Source organism: Micromys minutus (assembly GCF_963924665.1).
Source record: "Micromys minutus genome assembly, chromosome: 33".
Classification (NCBI taxonomy): Eukaryota; Metazoa; Chordata; class Mammalia; order Rodentia; family Muridae; genus Micromys; species Micromys minutus.
Window position 1 is genome coordinate 5,653,712 of NC_137968.1, and position 22,605 is coordinate 5,676,316.

Genomic DNA, 22,605 nt, shown 5'->3' on the forward strand with positions numbered 1-22,605 from the left:
GCATTTACATGTGTGTATGCTCAGAAATATACTCTTAGATTAATGGAAACTTTTAATTATTATCTATAATCAATGCTTTCTACTCTGGCTGGTAAAAAACCACTAGGGTTTTTCTGTTTTTCTAGAGCTGCCAGGAAATTCTCTAATTAAAACTTACCTGGCTTCGCCATAACAAATACCATCAGTAGTATCTCAGAGGTACAGCTCAGGCATGAGTCATCTTCACTGCAGGGTTCAGAGGCAATAGATTAAGACACTCTAGAAATGTACGGTTTTGTGTTTCTCTTATATTTAATTTGGAGCTACAAATTGGCACAGTTTATTCTCAATATATTCTGTTCTTTGAAAAATGATCCAGGCTTCCCTCCTGCAAGCCTCAGATGACGAAAGCTAGGAGCAGATGTTCGCTTTTGATCTGTTTCCTGGTAACCTGGGGTATGAGAGACTGGCTCAGAAAATCCGTTTACGTCGGTGTACCGAACACGTTATAAATGAATAAGCTGGGGCTGTTTAAATGTCATAAACTAACATTTCTAAGTATAGGTTCAAAATACTAATGGAAAAGTATCAATTCCAAAAGCCAGTTTCAACAGGAATTATAGTCAGATGGCTCATTCAGAACTATCACAGAGGCTGGTGTTTAATTTTAAACTACTTTCTCTGGGAGAATAGGGTAAGAATATACCCTTTGGTGGCATGTAGCCCCTTTATCAGCATATACTGAGTTACAAAGCCAATCAGTGACCCGGACTTTGTAATGGGCTTGGAAACATGAGCAGTGACCTCAATGAAATACATTTTTGCCAATAAGAAATGCGTCTCATCTATGTATATATAGCTACATGAATAAAGACAAGTGTACTCTTAATAAACTACAAATGTACTTTGTTGAAACAGAAGGCATGATATTTTGAATCGGTGCCGATAATTTAATCTTTTCCTTTAATGCTTTTTATTGTGACAAAATATATTTAAAATTTGCCACCTTAGCTATTCTTAAGTCAGTGGCATCCATGTTCTCAGGCCGTACCATGTTCTATAGAGTTATAAAACTTTATGTTCTGATCTATATGGACCCAGTGGCCTGCATAGTCAAGAGAAGGGGACTCTAGAGCTAACACCTCCTCTGGTTAAAACTGAACTGCAAATATAATCACAACACTATGGCCCTGGTACAGACACAGGCATGCATCGCACGAACACAACCAGGAACCCAGAAACTAACTCTTGCATATGTGGCAAACGCTGGGGAAAATGCAGTCTCTTTCTCCAGATACCAAAGCCGGACCCCGCCGAGGACAAGACTGGCCGGTAGCTTTGGTTTGTGACCTACTCCATTCTCTTTGGTGGTTATGGGTCTACTGAGCACATTCCATCGCTCTGTAACCCTGTGTGTTTCTGGGGAGGCGTCCACTATTCTATAGACCTCACACTTCATGTCTACACGTCTGCACAGCATTCACACAGAACTCTCAATTTCTATCATGTTCCTTCTCTATTTCTCCCTCTCCCTCTTCCTTCCTCCCCCCATCTCTGCAGATGACTCTCAGCCACACTCGTGACTAAATGTTGCTTGTTAATATTAAAATATACCTTTGGTGATTTTATTTTTATTTTGGTTTCCGGAAATACTACTTTAATAATAATTTAATACTTGAATAAATTGATGTCCTAAAGCAGCTAGAGAAACCATTAGTTACAGCAATAAAACCCTACAGGCCTTTAAGAATAGTATGAGCAGAAAATAAAAACTGATTTGCCATAGCAATACAAAGTTTAGGCAGCATTGTGTGCCACTTGACATCTGTAAAATTCGGTTTATGAAGAGTCGCAGAACCACGGGGCTTGTAACTTGCTAGTTTTTAGGCAGGGTCTAGGTGCGTAGCTCAGGCTAGCATTTAAACTCACACCCCTCGGCCCCATCTTCTGAAGCATCCTGCCACATCCCACTCAAGCTGTTCCTACTCTTCGGAGGTCACATCATATTGACATTTTGTTAAGGTTAAGGGATGTCGATGTTTGCCTGTTCCAAATTCTAGTTAGTATAAATTCCTATTTCTCAGAAACGTAGAACAAAGTACCAAATTCTAACCAAGGGTTTATTTTTAGGAGTATTTGAACCACATTACCTGAAAAATAGGCTCTTTGCTTTTCTGTAGATGTCTATTGTGTTAGTCGACTCTGTGGCTATGACAAAACACCTGAGATAAGTAACTTCAAAGGAAGAAGGGTTCCTATAGCAAAGTTTCGGGATTTACTCCATGACGGGCAGGTGCCATTACTGCGGACCTGAAGTGAAGCCTGCTGTCACCTGCACAGGAAGCAAATAAAGAGCTAGGTAGACAGGCTTTTCAGACAAGTTTCCTTTCTACAGGTCCCGTCCTCTCACGACATGGCTCCTAGACACTTCACAAGGAGGAAGGGTTGAGGCTGTCGTGGTGTTTTGTGGAAGAAAGTAAGAGGGTTAGCTGTAACCACTGAATTAGAGAGAAGCCAGAGACACTGGTGTGAATGATAGAAAGAAATCATACAGTGTGTTTGTGAGAACAGGAGACTGGCCGACTTGTGTAAGTCCACTGGGCTGTAGTTGACCTTGGGTAGGATAAAAAGCATACGACGTAATGTGTACTAATGGCTTCAAGTACTGATGAAGATCTATATTACATGTTTCTCGTTTCAAGTAAGCTCTGTACCACCTGATCATTTCCTTTGGGTCCGGCCAGTCTTTTCCTCACAGAGAGCCAACAGCGTTGGCAGTCTGCAGAGCTAGAAACTGGCTTCATGACGAAGGGAACATAAAAGGCAAAATTAAAACTGATGAGTTTTTTTTTTTTTAACATGTAGTCTGACTGAGTTGCAGCAGCCATGCTGATAGAATCTCATGTCACTTTCCCCATGTTCAATGCTGACTCCCACTCCTTGCCGTCCCAGGGAGCGTGATACAGCCTCAGCAGGGCGCATGCTCCACTCACACAGCCTCAGCAGGGCGCATGCTCCACTCATCTCGCAGCATTAGTGAGTGACAGGTGCTTCGGAGGCAGATGGATGCTGTAAAGCGGCCTTCCTTCCCATAAGTGACTGTTAAATGATCACGTACTATGGGCTCTTAGGGCATTCTCCTAGCTAGAAGCAGGAGCACATCTTAAGACTTGGAAAATATGTTCGATAGAATTCTTTAAACCGGGATGTGAGTAGTTAGAAGAAATGGACAGTTTAAAATTGAAAAACACCTTATATAGAGGTTATTATACGACATAACAAAAATACTTAGTAATCTGCTAGAGTGCCCAGTTCCACAAGAAGTCCTGTGCTACAATAAACTAGGAAACCTGATATTTGAAAACTAAGAAGGAAGTGTTTTTGAGGTAAAGCTGAGCCCTGGGGAGGGGTGGGGTTAAGATTTATAAAAATTAAATAAAATACTGTGAAATAATCCATCTTTCTCCATATAAACAGATCTTATAGAAAGAAACCCTAGATGAGGAAGGCCATTTGGTACATAAAACTTCTCAAAAGACTTGAAATCCTCTGAACCTGACAAAGAAAACCAAGTAAAATATTTAAGAGACTCTTTTAAAAAGTAAGTGTGATTTTCAGCCTGAATACTGTCAAGATGACATGCTTTCTTGAAGCCATAATACCTTTACTAAAGTAAAATGAAATTTTAGAAACTTCCATATATCTGAATGTGTGCAGGGATATTTCTAAGACAATGGGTCTAACCACCTCCAGGACGCCTTTGAACAACAGCGGGAATTTGATGAAGAACAGACAGCGCAGAAGTCTTGGGAAGGGAAGAGCATATTTTCCTCAAAAAACAGTCAAAACATAGTAGGATTAGTTCCTTCCACTTCTGTGACTTGTGTTCACACTCTTCTTTTAGCACGTAGCACGCAGGGATGTCTGTTCTGCTTCTGTCCCTGCTAGCTGTGATCCAGGAGAGGGAGACTGGCTCGTGGGTCCCATCCCCGGGCCCTGTCACCACGCCTCACACATTGTCAGCACTAATGACTGCAGGAAACAGATGGTGACAGGAGGAGGGAAGGCGGTTAGTTCAGGGGACAGGAAAACGACCCTCGAAACTCGCCGCCAACATCATCATCTTGTGGAGACCTCGCTGGCTATCACCTCCGCTGTCTTACTGTAGAAGGTCTACCTTGCTTGGTTGTGAGATCTGTGGGACCTGGGTCTTCGCTCTGTGTACTAACGCGTGTGAGGTACTGGAGATGTAATAAGTGCCTGCGTACAACCGAAGTGTCCAAGAGTCTGTGGCGTGTGTATTTGTGTGTATTCATGGCAGCGGGCTGAATAATGCCATTTCTGCTCCAGTATATCTCATACTCGGAGCATGTACGCTTTCCCTTAGTCTCTCTCATCCCTGACTCCCTCTCACTCTCTTCCCAGGGCCCCTTTTATGTTTATCAGAAACAGGACTTATGGAAACATCATCAAACACGGTCCGCATGGATCTAAGAGACACGGATAAGGATGTGCTAAAGTATGTTTATATTTGTTTTGACTCAGTAATTAAATGGACGAGGAACTTTAAAATACACTTCTGACACAGATGGTAAATGTGGGCTTGGTTTAAATCCTGGAACAGTGGAGAAGGGAATACAGAAGACCTCTGTGAAGGCAGAGCAGGACCTTCTGACTTCTGTACAAAGGATGGGGCGAAACAGAGGGACATGCGATGAAAGATTTAAGAAAATGAAGGAAAGCAGTTTAGAACTAAAAGCAAAGTATCTAGAAGATTAAAGTTCTCAGGATCTGACCCGCAGACATTTTGTATAAGTTGAACCACTGTGGTGGTTTGAATGTGCTTGGCCCATGGAAAGTGGAATTATTATTAGATGTGTCCTTGGAGGAAGTGTGTCACTGTATAGGCAGGCTTTGAGAGCTTCTAAAGCTCAAGCTCCGCCCAGCGCAGAAGAACGAGTTTCTTCCTGGCTGCCTTTTGATCAAGAAGTAGAACTCTTGGCTCCTGTCTACTAGACCCTGCCATGATGGTACTAGACTGAACCTCTGGAACCGTAAGCCAGACCCAATTGAATATCGTCCTTTATAAAAGTTCCCTTGGTCATGGTGTCTCTTTGCAGCTAGGAAACCCTTACTAAGACAGCTATGAAAAATAAGGTGACATTCTCTGTCTTATAAACAGAGGGAAAAGGCATGAGGCTGGAATGGTGGGGACATGGGGACATCTGGGATGAGATGAAAGAGGGGAAGCCATCATTTCAACATATTGTATGAAAAAAATATTTTCAATGAAAAGTTGTCACAAAAATAAAAGACAGCAATATTCCCTAATGTTTTAAGTAACTCATTAAGAAAAAAAACTAGGTTTGGAAAGTCGGCTGTGGGAAGGTGATGTTTTAAGTTTTCCCGTGGTTTTCTTAGGGATGCAGACATCTGCATATTTCAGATTTTGGGAGGTTATAGTAAGTGCTTAGACACCATATTAACATCATCTCTTCCTGTATTCGTTAATTACAAGTTCATCACTGAACTTATCCAAGAACAGGTGGTCATGAAAGTACTTGCCTGCACAGAATGCCGACCACCCTCTTTGCCTCACTGGTACCTTGGAATCTCACTGAGCTGTGTATTTTAAGAGTGTTCAAAGGAAAATTAAGGTGGATTCTTTTACCCTGAAAGGGCCCTTAATGCAAGTGATGAGTTCCTTTCCCGGATCCTGTTTTCCTGTAGCCACTGTAATACTTTCGAGAACGTGGTGATTCTACACAGAATTCAGAGTGTTTCTCCTGGTGGGTCTTCGGGTCTCTTCAATTTTCTGTGACAACCTGGCATTATCATAGGCCCTTCTCTATGAGGTGCACAGGCAAACTGCAGCTGCTTTTCCTCCCCCAAGTTCATTCACTGAAACTGACCTTTCTCGGGCAGTATTACATGTGGCCTCCTGAAAGAAGATTTTCTGATATCATAAGGAAGTCATAGAACATTCCTTCCAGTGATATTAGGAAAAGTTCCACCTCTGGCATAGAAAATCTCCGTGCCCCGAGAATATTAACTTGGAGGTTACTTCTGTTAAAATAAGACTGTTGTGATGGGCTTAAGGTCTACAAGGTTTGATATTGTGATTCATAGTATAAGAAGAGGGATTTTAAACAGCACAATATTATAAACTCCTTGTAAGAGTCTAATTGTGTTTTATTAGCTCGGTGAGACCACGCCCCTTTTCCGTTTCTGCCTCTGGGTAGTGAGTGAACAGAGACTACCTTTGTTCCCGTCCTGGTGATGTCTGACAGGGGTAGGGAAGGAACAATAGAGAAATGCTCCTGTGATTACTCCTTGGGAACTTACTGTGAAGATCAGTTACATAACACTAAAGACTCTACACACCCCTTGCTTCCCAAGGAAGGAGAAGTCAAGAGAATAGATAGTGAAGCAGAAAGGAACCGTCCTAAAGAGTAGGTTCCCCAAGTGGCTTCCTTCTGCTGGTCCATGGCAGGTGTGGCCTGCATTGTGTTAGAAATGCAAAAAAAAAAATTCTGGATGTTTTTAGGTGGCTGCTGGAGTGACCAAATACACATTTTCTTTTCAGAGATGTTCTTGGCTCCCTCACGAAGAAAGCCTTTAGGCATGATTGGAAACACTTTGGAGTATGATTAAGAGAAATGGGCCATGGTTGGTTAATGACTGCGTGGGAAGGCATCAGTAAAAAGTGGGTTAAAAATGGGAGTCCTGATTTGTTTTTATCTTAGCATCATTGACTTCTCGTGTCTTTTATTAAGTCTGTAAAGATACGAAAAACCGCAGATTTCTTTGGGAAAGAAGCCAAACGAGTAGGTTGACAGTGTTAAGTGAACTTCTCCAGAAACTCAGACTAGAAGTCCAGCCTAAGTACAGTTTCACGAATATATTTGAGTTTTCAACCTGACACTGGAAAGGACCCCTCCTTGTAAATGAAGGTGTGTGTGTGTGTGTGTGTGTGTGTGTGTGTGTGTGTGTGTGTGTGTGTGTGAAAGAGAGAGAGAGGAAGGAAAGACCGGGCACCGATGGCTGGGATGCCGTGTACACGTTGAAAATAACTGTGACAGAAGAGACGCAATCCACTGGAGGGTGTTGGGGACTGGAGGCAACTGGGAGGAAGTGGTCTTCAGAATCTAGTGCCTGGCTCTAAAACTGCCACTTTGCAGGCTAGTGAGAGCAGGACCTGAAGCTCTTTGGGGGGGTGACAGGAAGGTGGCCATTTTGGGTCTCCTAAGAACAGTTTTATTTTTAACTTCTTACTTTCCCATTGGTTTATTCTTTTCTGAGTCATTTTGTACCTGTATAATTTGTGCTTTCTGTGAAGACCAAAGTAATTTACTTACAGATCTCTCCTTTATTTCCATCTTCTAGGTGAATGCTCTGCTTTTCCAAATTGTATATTAGAATGTTACGGTTCTCCAATCTGTAGAAATAGTCTCTTGATCTTAAAAAATGTAGCAATTATCATCACCGATGCAAGAGTGCTTCCCTCTTTTCCCTCTCCCTCCCCTCTCCCTCTTTCTGTTTTATTTTGGTCTGTGTTATCTTAAATACCTCTGGGCTATACAGACTTTGTTCCAGAGGCATGATGGTCCTTTTATTTTTTTTTAATTTAGATGTGTTGATATTAACTTTTTATACTTAGCAGTTTGCCTTGGTAGAGTTTCATTGCTGTGAAGAAACAAAAACAACATATACAAAGGAGACCCTTTATTGGGGCTGGCTTACAGTTTCTGAGGTTCTGTCCATTATCATGTAAGGAAACAGGGTAGCAAGGAGGCAGGCATGATGCTCTAGAAGGATGAGAGTTCGACATGTCGATCTGAAGGCATCCAGGAGGGAGATACTAGCTCTTGTTCCAGCTGCCAGAGAGAGGAAGAGGGCGGGTCTCTTTCACGATGGGATTAAAGCTGTATACCACCTTGCCTGGGCCTCAAGATTCAAATCTAAAGTACGTGCCATCCCACATCAAGATCAGTATCAAAAACCTGTGTCGTCCAGCCTCCAGATTTGTATCACGAGTGTGCCCTCCATTTCTAGATTGTAGTTCATTCCAGATATAGTCCAGTTGACACTTGGGAATAGCCACCGCGCCGTACAAATCACATAATAATTAGATGCAGTAAACTTAACAGCAGTTGTCACTATCCTCTACTTCATCCACTTGCACTGGTGGGTAAATATTTCTTTAATATTATTTACTAGTGAGTGAACAAGGGATCCATACATTCTACTAAGCAATCAGTTGTCTGTGCTAAATGCTTTTAGTGGAGACCCTTGGGTGGGAATATATACATTGGTACTTTGTGTGTATTTTTTTTTTTTTTTTTTTGCAGATATGTAAGAAAATTTTAAACTCACAGTTGAACCATATAGTTATTGCTTAAGTCATTGCTCATGGATGTGTAAAGTGTTGCTGATGAGTTTCAAGGTTCATTTTAAAGCTGTGTCACACACATGCATATATATATACATATATGTGCACATACATACATATATAATAAGGTCCTTATAAAGCATGAGGACATGAGCTTGACTCCCCAGAACCCACATTAAAGACAGTGTGCTCTGGCAGTGTGTGCCTGTCCCCCTGTAACCCCAGAGCTGGGGTGGACCTCAGGGCACGTTCCAGGTTCAGCAGTACACAGTTTCCCATCACCAGCCTCTGGTTTCCACACCTGTCTACAGGGACTAGCAGTCATGTACACACACTTGTAACACATACATGCACGTGCACACACACACACACACACACACACAATGAAGAAAAGTAAAAGAAGAATAAACATGTGGAAAGTAAATTAGGAGTTAGATATAATATCTAAAACCCCTGGAATGAGGCAGGGAAGGTGCCTTGGTTATGAGCTGCCGCTGACCCTTCTTTAGGATAGTTTGCACAGTTGTATGTGTGTATGGAAGTCTCTTATCTTGTGGGACTGGTTTTCAGTATACCCCTCCCCCACACCTCAGTCTACAAATGGTCAAGTCTTTATATAAAATGGTGTAGCACACTCCAGGCTGACCTAGACCTTATTATTTAACCAGAAATTGCCTTGACCTCCTGACCTTTCTGCCTCCATCTCCCAACTGCTAGACTTACAGACATGTACCACCTACCTAGCTGTGAACTGTCTTTGATGGTTCTTCTTTAGTGTCTGTCCGGTCGTTACGTCATCAGCTTTGTGAGGAAAAGGACCCATTATAAGTGATCATCACTTTACTCTCAGGCTTAAGAAAGAACTTAAAGAATAAAACTTTATTGTTGCTGCTGTTGTTGTTGTTGTTGTTGTAAGAATGCTTGTTGAAGAGGTAGAAGGAGCATAAACTACACCACAGATGCCTGTCTCTGAGTGTTCTCCCTGCAACAGTCCTTGTCTCCTCAAACTTAGATCCCTGCCCTACTGTGAAGTTATAAATAAAACAGATTATTTGGAGACACTTTAACTTAAATTCAAGAACAACATGTTTAATCTATTTATTCTTTCCTACCATGGGATTTCAAATTCTAAAGATATTCCGGGCTGCTCACAGTCTTCACACTATGACTACGGTAGAGATGGCTGTTGAAAGTCACTTAGCTTGGTTCTTAAGCTAGTCACTTGGCACATCATTTTTTTCTGCTTTTCAGGCAGGAAATCACTTACATCCAGTCCAGGTGATATTTGATCTGGATGTTATATTTTTCATTGGCTTTGTTTTTCTAATATGCTATTTAAAATCCATAAACTTAAAAAAATATTTTGAAGAGATCTCATGTATCTATAATGCCTTTGGTTTTTAACAGCCTTACTGTTACAAATTTTTCATCTCCACATATAGTGAACATGATTAAGTTATCTATAAGTAAAATTAAACATCTACAAAAGAATTGAAATTTGTTTTGTCAGTCAGGGTGAGTGGTATCAAGCAGTGTAAACAACTTTAAGCAATTTATGTCTGAGCAGTATGTGACCTAGCTGGACAGAGTAGCCATCCAAACTCTTTATTGCCAGGTGTACTGGGATGAATAAGTGAAACTCAGTCAATAAAGAAACAGAATAACATGGAGTCTGAACTTTACTGTGATTGAGGGAACCCTATGCTCTGTGCATATGTAACTTACTGTAGTCACACTGCACTAGAAGAAATAAATGTCAGCACGTACTTCTGGGAGGTGCTGCGTGATTCTATTTCATCGGTGCCCAAAACTCAGAAAGTCATTCAGATCTTGTTGTCTGCTTGTACAGGATGATGAAAGCCACAAAAAAAAAAAAAAAAAAAAAAAAAAAAAAAAAAGATCTCATGAGATCTTGCTAGATAATACTCCTCTAGAGTCTCCAGGGGAGTCATAACAGGAAAAGAAATTTCTCTTTTCCCTGAAATGTTTGAAGATATTCTTGTGATAGTCCTGTGTAGAGGTTTATGAATTTATTAAGGTGTCATTACGATGCTGTGCTCTCTGTGTGTGTGCGCGTGTGCGTGTGGGTTGTGTTTCCATCTATAGCTCCTGGAACTTATTGTTCTATAGGCTAGGCCACTGAAAAGTAGAATTTTCTCTCTTCACAGCAGGACACACAAAGTCTAACCTCCTTCCTTGCCTTGAACTGCATCAGTAAGAAAATGTGTCACGTGCTTTTTCTGATAGTAGATAAGACCCTGCTTTGTTCTCCAAGGGAACACTGAAGAATCTGAGTGAGCAGGCTGGGCTTCTGCCCCACCCTGTCTACTTAGCATTAGTTACCACCCTTTCCCAGTCACATCTTGACACAGCTGCCCACACTTCACTAATGCCTCTGCCATTAAGTTCCTCAGAAGCCGTAAGAGGCATTTTAGAGAGATTCTATGTAGCTGAACTTGTTGCTAAAGGGTGGTGAGCTAAGAGAGTATATCGAAGCTGCAAGTTCCTTCTCCACTGTTCCCTGTGTTTCTCTGCCAACAGCCTTCGTAATAAAGCACAGCTAAAGCAATCTGCCGTCTAAAGTCTAGGGGACTGTAACATTTGTAGGAACTGAGCCCTCAGTCTGGGGGATCTCACTGGTGTCCACTGCTGCAGAACTGATTGCTGGCTTGGGGCTAGGGAGAAATGTGCATGCATTTTGCAATCATGGATGTAATTTGGATCTGAATAACATAGTAGGAACAGTTTACTTCTTAGCTCTTTTCTTTTTATCGTGGAAAATCACAAAGCCTAAGCTTTATTTGGAATGCACTGCTGTGTCTGCTGTTGGTGATACTGAGCCAGCCATGTGTGACACAAGCTCTAGAGACTTACTAGAATCTGTGCCTCGGTTTCCTAATCTATATAATGGGTTGTAGATAGTGTTTCTCTCATAGTGCTGTGTACTTATGTGGTGATTTTATGTTTGCACGCAGAGTTGGGGGTGGTAAATAGTTTTCATTAAGTGATGTATAAATGTTAGCCACTATCTTACTAGTGTGCGAACTGCAAGAGGGCAGTGATTTCTGTCCATTTCTGTCAAGTGCTGTGTCATTAGTTGTGGGAGCATGCCTGGCATATGGTGTGCACTCAACACACACTGGATGAATATTTTGTCAACCTTGTCGTCTGTGAAGTAAAGACACTGAGAGTAAGTACCTCATAGTGTTCTCCTTAATTAGGTAATATATCTGAAGAATATACATTTAGCTGTCACCATCCTAAGTGTCACTATGCTCAAAGGGACATGGCTAAGTACGGTGAATCCAACCGTAGCTCCTCCTCTGAGCTGCCAGGCCGTCCTCTCTGGTGACATACGACTTTGATCTTTAAAGAATTTTCCCCATTCCTGCCACCAGTCAAATCTTGTCACCCGCTTAATCAGTAACTTTCCTGACTTCCATGGGCAGGTTCTTATAGGAGATCAAGTCAAGTGTCATGATAAATCTTACTGCACAAATAAGGAAACATCTCTCTTGCTCTTTTATCCTCTTATCATATTCGGATACAGTTTTACTTCTTTAACTTTTGCAAGTTTTTGGATTGGCCAGCTGCTAAAGTGTAACATCTGTTTTTCACCTTCAGAATCTGCCAAGTAAAAAAACTAAAAATACCTTTGAAATGTGAAATTTCCAAGGTTTGCTCCTAATTTCTACCAGAGCGACATAATGCTAAGAATGAGATAGAGACGGCTTATTCCAGAACTTACGTTCAGGCCGCGTGATGTATCAGATCGGTATATTTATAAGGAGAACAATCATGCTCTGAGCACACGGTGTGGAGAAAATGGCTGGGTTGTCGAAGAATTTATGGCATAATTATAACGGAGGTTGTCAGCTTTGTTTTCTGTGTCTTCCTATCACTTTAGCTTTACATGAGCACACGCGTCATCTGTGGCGTTGTATGCAGGGACAAGCAAGCCTAGAGCCAGTCTGTGGGTTCCAGACCTCGCGGCCACTGTAAGGCTGTACTTAACCTTGCTGAGTTTCTTTCAGCCCGGCTGCCAGGAAGATACTCAGTCAGGATTGATGTAATAATTGATGTGTTTTTATAAACTATCTGTGAAATATTAATTTGTATTCATCAAGTGGCATACCATTCTAGTACATGCAAAACGTATCTGTTTATCTTTCCTTCAGAAAGATGGCTTCCATGTTTTCTGGTAGAATTCTTCAGAATTTTTTTTTAGAAGGCAATCAGTTACATTCGTGACTCTTAATCTCTAATGTTTGGATGGATAAGAGAATTAAAAATAAAGCGGGATCCTAGGTTATAATATTCTAGACATATACCTCTTTCTGCGTAGTGAAATATAGTGGCTCAAAATATGAGAAGTAAATCCAAAAATATGTACAATGTATTAACCGTGTAGCTACACATGCTAGACTATAGATGCATGTACTGTGTACACTACTGGAGTCTTGGACTTGGACAATTTCCAGCTTTTGCTAGTAGTTTTTTATATAGTTTTAAGTCAGTTAAAGTTGCAGTAGATATGTGTGAATAGGATAGGGAATAATGCTTCTGTTTGTTAAAAATGTGTCGACAACCCACATACGTTGGCACACTGCTATTTGCAGCCCTCAGAAGACTGAGCAGCAAGACTGGGCTACACAGCGAGTCCCATCTCACAAACAAAAATGCAAATAGTGCTAAATGCACGTCTTTATGTGAAGCTAGAAATATCGTAGAAAACAACTGAACATAGAACTAGTACGATTACCCTCTGAATCGCCAAGGTGACGGTAGAGTCACCTGGTCACGTGTGACCCACCTGTTTGTGTCAATTTGCCTTAAGTACTTCTCCCACCATGCAAAGCGGCTTCCTGTGCCCCTGTCATCTCTCTGCGTCACTAACTATGTCAATGAGAAAGGACCTGAAAGCTTTTTTGGGGGGGGAGAGGGCTTGCCTTGGGTTGTCCAGAGAGAAGTCAAGCTCGGATAGAAACGGTGCCTACAGACTCTAACAAGCTAACCAAGCCAAGATGAACACAGCACCCGGGCCACGAACCTCTTCCCTGTGCAGTCTCTACCAGGAACTTGGGGTGTGCCGTTCTGACACAGTTTCCATCCACCAGGATGGCCCAGGTGCTTTGAACAAGTTTCTCATCCAGTTTATGTCTTTGGGAATTCTCTGCTCCACCCTCTGCCTGCGTACATTCCTCCTGCCAGGAAACAAGTGTCCCAAGAGTTTCCAAGCTGGAAACGTTCACTTAAGAGACTCTAAATCACAGACTTCCCACTTTTTTGGATTCATATAGCAAAGATTTTATTAGTCAGTCCCCATCCAGGCAGATATCCTGATAAAGATACCAGGCGAGTGCTTTTTCGTCCCCGTCACTGCTGAGGCAGTGCAGGCACCTGTTTTACTCTTAAATCCAAAGTTTTTCACGTGTAAGGTAGACATTTTATTTCATTTATATTTTCCAAACTGTTTCAAAGGCATAAAAACCCCTTATTTTGCATTGTAACTCAATGCATGCATACGTACATACTTATGAGACAGAGCTGTAGGTGACACATACGATATTCAAGCTGAACTTTGGTATTTTTTTTTTTTTATTTTCCTTCTTTAAAATGCTGGCCAAGAGTTGAGATGGCCTGGTGGTTGAGTCAGTTTGATTCCCAGCACACTCACATCAGTCACAGCCTCCAGGGAGAATCTCACATCCTGACTCCTGACTCTAAGAGCACCAACACACACTCTCACACACACACACAACATGCATGCACACTCATCATAAAAAACAATTGAAAGTAAGTAAATCGGTGATAGTCAGACGTTTTCATAACTCATGGCTAACAGTTCCAAAAACATCAGATGACTTTAAATAAATCCGTCTGTTTCTGTGAGTCTGTGATATTTTTCTTTATTCTTATAATGCAATTCTTATTTAATAGTAAAAAGGCTTCTGTTCAGTCAATAAAAGTGAGTTACTTGTAGGTTTCTAAGGTTTTAGTAGTGGGAAAGGGACTACTGAAAAGAAACTGGCCTGGGGCTGTGTGAATGTTAATGGGAAAGGAGGAACCTCTCTCTGATAAACAGGAAACTTGATCTAAGTAACAATACCTTTTGTTGCAACGGGAGGGTTTTGTGAGGAAAGTTTTGGAAGTTTTAGAAAGATTCGAAAGAAGTGTTCATTGTATAGTTCTCTCTGAACTGTCACCTTAGGCAGCTGAGTACTTAACACATCTTCTCACTTGCTCCTGGCCTGCTTCTCAGCTATTCTGTGGTCCACAGGACATCACCTCCAGGGGCTTCTTTCTACTGGCAAACCTCTTCTCACACTTGGGCTGGGCAGAGAGACCTCGGGCCTTTCTAAGTTGTCCCCTTTGCATCATTTGCAAAATGGGGGAATTTCAGCTGCTCAGATTACTGCTGTACTGTAAACATCTACAGACACCTGGAATTCATGATGGTCTCAAAGAACTCAACCTGAGTATTTGAATCTCCCAGTACTTCAAATAAAAACCATGAGTACATTCATACGTGTGTGTGTGTGTGTGTGTGTGTGTGTGTGTGTGTGTGTGAACTTAGCACACTCTCCTGACTCCTAGTGAAAAGTGATAGATTTCTAACTTGCAGAATCGTTGTAGTAACTTTGCTTATGGGCTGTTGTTTTTAATATGTCGGTGTTGTTTCCACATTTATGTTAGGATGTGACATAATGTACAGCACTGTAATGTTACCCTTGATGGGGTTCTGTTTAGCAACAAGGGACAAGTGATTGCTTTATGTAGACAAAGAAGGAATTCATTTCCTGGCACGGACCATGTGTGTTTTCCCTTACTCGGTGCTTCAGCTGTCTGTTTAAAGAGATCTTCTGTTGACTGTTTACCATTACTTTAAAGTTAAAAAGAAACGGCTAATGTAGGTTTTCATAAGATCTAATCAAAATCTGCTTATGACTTGAAGACAGTGCCTCTTACCCACATCTGAGTGTGAACAGCTGCTGAAGAGACACTAGTAAGGGAAAGTTTTGCCAGGAATTTTGCCCACATATTGCCACTCTGAGAGGCCTAACTCATTCTACCCAGTGAGTCACATTCCCAGGCACTGGCCCTGCCAAGGGAGACAGCAGCAGCAACAAGTGAGACCCCAGGCCTGAACCTGAGGTGCGGCCTGGCACCAGCGCTACGGTGCCGCCCCCTCCATCCTCTGATTGGCGGTGAGCGCAGCATCAGCAGGCATCTCCCTGCGAGGGAGGGCGCGCCGGGACCAGCGGCTCCAGCCTCCCGAATCCTCTGCACCCCTGGGTGACGCTTCGGACTTCCGCCGTGAACAGCTTCTTCCCTTGATCCTTCCCCAGCAAAGCCAAGGTCCCAGCCTCGGGCCGGGGAGGCAGGGGCCGGAACCCCGGGGTTCCGCGGAGCCAGCCCGGCCCCTACCGCAGCGGTCTCCGCTCACCAGCCGCCAAAACGCCTCGTATCTTGTACCGCGGGAAAAGCGGGTCCTCCTCCAAGATGGGCCGGCAGGGCCTGGGGGGTACGGGCGCTGCGGGGCGCTCCATGCAGCGCTCCCAGAGCCGGAGCAGCCTCTCTGCCTCCTTTGAGGCTCTCGCTGGCTATTTTCCTTGTATGAACTCCCTGGAAGAAGATGAAGGAGGTGAGGACCCCTGTGCGTTCCCACCCTTCGGTGTGTGTGTTGTACATCACTTGGGTCCGGTGGTGGGAGGGCTGGCCCCAGGTGAGAACTCCGGATAGCCTCTGCTGCCTCAACTGTACCTGGAAGACCCCTAAGAGCACCTGCCCGAGAAACACTGATAGTGGGTTGTTCACGGGGCTCCACGGGCTCTCCTGGGAAACAGTTGTCCTAGTGAGTTTGAATTATGGAGCACTTGAAAGATGGTTGAGCATGTAGACTGGGTGGCAGTGAAGCCGAGCCTCCTAGGTGCCTCTCTCCCGTTTGCTTTCGTTTACTCCCTAAGTCCGCAGTCTTGGTGTCAGCATATAGTCTGGAGAACAGAAATGCTCGACCCGCTGCGGTAAAACTTTATGTGTCCCCAGCCTTTGACAGCCAAGGTCTAGATGCCGAGGCAGGGAGGGTGTGAGCTGGGCCGGTGGAAGGTGTGTGAACACCAAAGGTGAGTTTACACTGTGTTCACTCTGGAGTTTGCCCACCAGCTGCGGAGTGTGATTCTGGTCGTCCCTGCTGTTCAACGATGCCTATGTAAGTGAAAGAAGCTACTGGCTCTGTTGAACTTTTTACTGAGAGATTTGCAGGCCTCCATAAAGTTTTGAATAACAGATCCTGTTTTTCCTTGATGAAGAGCTCTCATAAAATTCTGCAACCAACATTGGAAATTTGTCAATTAATGTAAATAATATAGAAATAGTGTTCTTTGCAAACTGTTCATCCTTAGCCCATACCCAGAGGAGTTTAGTCATCTTGTTAACACTTGTATATAATTAAGATTGGCTTTTCTTTTATTTGGTGACAATGATTTCTCACTAAAAATTTGCCCTAGCCCTAGTTTAGAAGAAATTAGTTACCTGCTTTAAGAACAGGTAGAAATAAATTTTCCCATATTTCCTTCTGAAGAGGGAGTGACAAAGTGACCACAGGCCAATTAATGATATGGTCAGTCTTCAGACTGAATCACTGTAGCTGTCCATGTCTCTTCTGGCTCGTTGTTGCAATATTAATTTCTTATAAATAAAGACTCACAAATGCAGATAACACAATAAGATAACACTACTTAGACATAACTTTTCACTTTCATATTCCTGTTTTTCTGTTTCATAATTTACTTTTGACTACTTTGCTGCAGTAATTCGCTAAAAATTCTAGGAAATGTGTAAAAGTCAAACAGTTAAAAGCTGGTTTTGAGACTCTCCTGCTAACCAGGCACTGCTTAACCAGGTCCTACAGTGTTTAGCCTTGAGGGCCCATAACTTTTATTAGCCCTGTTTCACAGATGAGGTTACTGAGGCAAAAAGAAATTCAAACACTTGCTTAGCCAATTGTCACTGCAGTCAGCATTTGGAGTCACAAATACTGCTGTGTACACAGGATGCTTTACTGCACACGCTCACTAACTAACCTATGGTATTGTAAGTATAGGAGCTGTAATTCAGAGTTAGGTGTGCCTGAAAATACATATAGCTAAACAAAATATAGGCTGCTGCAGGCTTATTTCTAAGCATGTTTAATGCCAAGTCCTCAATCTTGAGTTTACCTCCTATAAACTATCAACGTTCTTAAGTTATTACTAGGATTTAGGGGTTTCCAAAACACCGTTCTAAGAGCCTTTTTGAAACAGTAAGAAAAGATTAAACAAAATGTGAAGATTTTTCAGAACCGGAAGCACACTCACTCATCCGTGCCTCATACAGGCAGTGTGACATGGAAGTTTCTACATACACACGTGAGAAACTGGAACAGATTTTTGTGCTGTAATACTGCTTCTTGAGTTGCCAACACATAATGTTCCACAAGGAAGACACCATTTTTAAATGTACCCTATATGTCTCTATTTGTAACAAGAACGCTCTCCACAAATGAATTCTTCACTGGCTTAGCGCCAGCTTACAGCACTTTGGTTTCCCAGGCTCCTTTCAGCACCCCTACAGGTCTGTGAGGCTCAGAACCCTGGTCCAGAGCAGGGCTTCTCTGCAGTGTCTTTTCTTTTAAGATGTCCATGCAGAACGCTTGGAAGCAGTATTATAGTCATAACTGTGAAACCTGTTCTACCTCACAAGATAGGACCTGTCAGTCTGGGAATCGCAGTGATCGACTAAATTATCCGATGGATGTCAAAGCTAGTATTCATTCTCCTTCTCTTCCTACTTAGGGCTTAAAGAAGCGTCCCATAAGAGCCTGTGAAAATGCTGGTTTGGGTATCGGTAACATGAGTTTCTAACCACCTCACAGAACAGCATCCTGCGTGTATTTGAAAACTATCCAGACTCCTCCCCTAGTAAAGAGTAAAGATCTAAACCCAGGTGTGGGTCGGAGTTTATACTGCTGACTAAAGTAGTTTAAATACTATTTCCTGACAGTTGCATCTCCTTGTAGGAGTCTATTGTCTTGAAAACCAAACACAGTGATAATAGTTGCCGTTAACTGTGCAGCCTCTGTGTTTTTCTCTCTTTTATTTCATGGAGATTCTTCCAGGGAATGCTTTTTGCTGTTTTACTGTAGTGGAAATACAGGAGTTGAACACAGTGCTGACAGGTAGGATATCTCGGTGTGACTGACCTGAGCCTGCGCCGAAAGGATGTTTCTGTGAGCAGAGTAAGTTCACTCACTGTATGGACTGGCTTCTTCCTCTCTGCGAGTTTGTTTTTACGCCTTTCCCCTTGGTATACTCAGTAAAGATGTTCTCCATGTTCATGGGGTTATTTTAGATGAAGGCAATGGAAATGCTGCTTGTCCTGTTGTTTAACGATTTATAAGATGCATCCACTCATTTAGCATTGACCCCTATTCGAACACATTCTGTTTCCACTGTTTGGTATATTTGGTTCTAACTCTGACTCTTCCTGACACGGCCCATTAGTATATGCAGGGTGTTTGAATATTGCAGGCACGTATCAGAATGTAGAGACTAGTTTAAGGCAGTGTTTCCATTTGGAATTATAGAAGCAACTCTTCAGCTTCCCAACCATTGATTCCAAGGGGGAAAATGTGTGGCAAAGTTGTTAATGGTTGTGGGTCTCCCAGGGGCCATCTACGTGGCCCATATGTTCTAAGCTCATGGTCCTTGTCTAGTTATACATACACTGTGTAAAAAATTTTACTTCCCCAATAGTGTACACCCCAATAGTTGACACCTCTGGTTGAAATATGATTTGGCAACCATACACAAGAGATCCTATCAACACAAAGTAACTAAACAAATTACCCTTATCTCTTTCCACATGCCAGCCAGTTGAAAATTAAATTATAAGAAAATCAGCAAGGGTCTGGAGAGATGGCTCAGTGGTTAAGAGCACTGGCTGCTCTTCCAGAGATCCTGAGTTCAATTCCCAGCAACTACACGGTGGCTCACAACCGTCTGTAAATGGGATCCGATACCCTCTTCTGAAGACAGCTACAGTGTACTCCATACACATTAAAATTTTTTAGACAAACGAAAAGTCAGCAACAAAATAAAAATAGCTCAAAAACACTAAAACTCAGAGGGAAATGATCTGCTGACGACAGTGAGGCTGTGAAGGATGGTTGGCGTACAGGGATCCATTTAGACAGGCATAATGGTGCAAGCCTGGAATGCCCAGCACTGGGCAGTCAGACCAGGCACCATGGGCTACATAGAACCAACAGTAGCCTCATGTAAACACACACACACATACATACACACACATATACACACACATACACACACACATACACACACATACACACACAAACACACACACACACACACACACACACATCTCTAAGAGACCATTCATTTAGTAGGATGTGAATCTTGGTGTGGAGTTACTAATACACATAAGTCTTAGAAACCACACTCTCTTGATAAACAGAGAGACCTTCACCTTTGCTCTGTTGAAATGAAATGCTGTCCATATACAGTCAGCAACACACTGCTACGCACAGAAAACAGGCACAGCTGCTCATACTGAACAACCAAATACCCGCGCTCTTCTTTCAAGCTGAATGCTAGTAAAACTCTCCACATACAGTGTTTCTCAGTGTATGGTCATGAGATTAATACATCTTCCATAGCCAAACAGGCAAGAGAGAGAGGTGTATAGGCCATTTCGGATCTTTTCATAGAGATCATTTTTCTTGAATGATGATTTTATATAAAAATCGTTGTATTAAATGAGGACATACCATATCTAAGAATGGCACAATTTGTATATTAGAGTTATACTTAAGACAGACAAAGTAAAGTAAGATAGTTTGGAACTAAAAGCAAATGAACAACTTAGATTTAACCTGAGAATCAGCATCTCGGTATCTAGGTCCAACGAGTGCACTGAGAACGGTTGACCTCAGCCTTCCTCAGGCCGTGACCCTTCACCACAGTTTCTTGAGTGGTAGTGGCGCCCAACCATAAAACTATTTCCATTGCTACTTCATAACCCTAATTTTACTACTGTTTATGAATTACAATATAAATATCTGTATTTTACAGTGGTCTTAAGTGACCCCTGTGAGACTGTTACCTAAAGTCATTGAAAACTTTAATACATTAGACCCCAGTTTGCCTTCAGACTTTACTGGGTTCATTAAATTCTAAGCCAGCAATGGGACCACGTTTCTCAGTGGAGATATTTTGCGCACAGTGGCTTACAGACAAAACTGGCTAGGAAGTTGTTGTGGTAACCTACCATCACCACTGAGGACTGCGCCCCCCATCCCTGCCTGCGCCATAAAAACGCCCTCTGCTGTGATGTGCCAGAGTCATCTAGGCCCCACATGGATCTAAAGGAAGCAGGAGACCCAACCCTCTTCCTGTGATGCCCTCATTCCTGCTTCACATGACAGCTTCTGCTTTTCTATTTCCTCTCTTTTCTCCATTTTCTTTTCTATTTCCTATGCCAGCTCATCCCTTTTATCCACTACCCTGTGCGCATGTTTAGTGAACCGTGGTAGCAATTAACTTCCAGGTTCATGTGTTACAGTTCTACTGTTCTTTCTCAATCCCAATCCCAAAATTCTAGGGAGAGATTTCACAGTCAGCTTAGTCCTGTCTAATAAGAGAGGCCGGGCCATGTGTGTGGCTTCAGCTCCCACTAGGAATGTGTTTCTGTGAATGGTGAGAAAGGCATCGTTATGAATTCTCTGACATCCCCCAAGGAACTGCTTCTGTCTGGATAAGATCTTGATTTAGATTTTATCTCATGAGACTAATACACAAGCAAAACTATTTTAGCTATTTAAAATGAAGAGGTCAAATGGTGACAGCTTCCCTTAGGATTTTTGTAGATTAGTGGTCCTGTAGATGACATAGATCACTAAGGCGGAAGAGGACCAGGAAAGGACTGAGAAATTGGAGAGAGCCTACCAGAGAAGAGTTGGGAGCAGCCATTTTGAGCAATGCCAGGTTGGCACGTTGACTTTTGTTTTTGTCCCCAACCAATCATGAACTTGGCTTTTCCCATAAAACCCTTAAACTTTAAGATGTTGGCAGCAAAATTTAAAAATTCTCAGCATTACTTGAAGCAAACAAATACATTTGTATTTATTGGCCAAATGTGACCCAGAGAACACAGAGTTTTCAACCTCTGCCAAGAAACTCTGCCCCTTCCCGGCATTTCTCAGGTGTTTCTTCTCATTCTCACTGGTACCTGGGCGATTTGGAACCAAAGGGCTTATCTCTGAAGCCAGTGATGAATATCACCTTCTCCTTCTGTTTTCTGGATCCAATATGGCGTCTGTACCGCTGACAGGTGCTTCTCAACAACCCCTTTTACAGGGCCCTCCTCAAACCATCAGGAAACACAGATATTTACATTACGATTCATAACAGTGGCAAATTACAATATTAAGAGGCCGGTAGCATTAGGAAGGTTGAGAACCACTGCTCAACAGCGAACTAGAAGATTCCCGTTTCTTCTAAGGAAAGTCTTTGCCCCAATGATCTAAATCTCTCAAAATCTAGCTACTCGATTTATAAAATAAAACCTCCTTGCCTCCAGAGTTATGTTCATGTCTTCCCATTCTCTCTCTGCTACCGTGTGTGTGTGTGTGTGTGTGTGTGTATGTGTGTGTGTGTATGTGTGTGTGTATATATGTGTGTGTATATATGTGTGTGTATGTGTATGTGTGTATGTGTGTGTGTATGTGTGTGTGTATGTATATGTGTGTGTGTATGTGTATGTGTGTATGTGTGTGTGTATGTGTGTGTATGTGTGTATGTGTGTGTGTATGTGTGTATTTGTGTGTGTGTGTATGTGTGTGTGTATGTGTGTGTGTATGTGTGTGTGTGTATGTGTGTATTTGTATTTGTGTGTGTGTGTGTGTATGTGTGTGTGTGTTCCTTGCCCATCTGTGGTATCTTCATATCCCATCTGCATTCAAGGTCTTCTACCAGAGCTTCCCCTGGTGGAGAAAAACTTAGATTTGAAATAGTCATTCCACTTCCTCCACCTCCACTAGTTAATGACCTAAAAGAAACTTAAGTTCTATTACCTTAGCTTGATAGTACAATATCTCTAATAATACACACGTTGGCATAAATATATTTAAATTTAAATTCTAAAGTTAAAAATGTGTTGCCTTTTCTGAGCTTGTT

The 22,605-nt window shown here is 42.3% G+C and overlaps 1 protein-coding gene across 26 annotated transcripts in view; it reads left to right on the top strand.

The window, feature by feature from the left end:
• Nucleotides 1-22,605, top strand: part of RIMS2 (regulating synaptic membrane exocytosis 2) — a gene marked incomplete at both ends in the record, with an annotated part of 425,123 nt that overhangs the window by 388,007 nt on the left and 14,511 nt on the right. The window contains one exon of one of the 26 annotated variants that reach the window (XM_080909323.1): nucleotides 15,875-16,016. The exons of the other annotated variants lie outside the window; for them this stretch is intronic. Coding sequence (XP_080765449.1) covers nucleotides 15,875-16,016 — 142 coding nt within the window. Of the gene's footprint in view, nucleotides 1-15,874; nucleotides 16,017-22,605 lie in introns of those variants that run through there. 26 annotated transcript variants of the gene reach the window in all.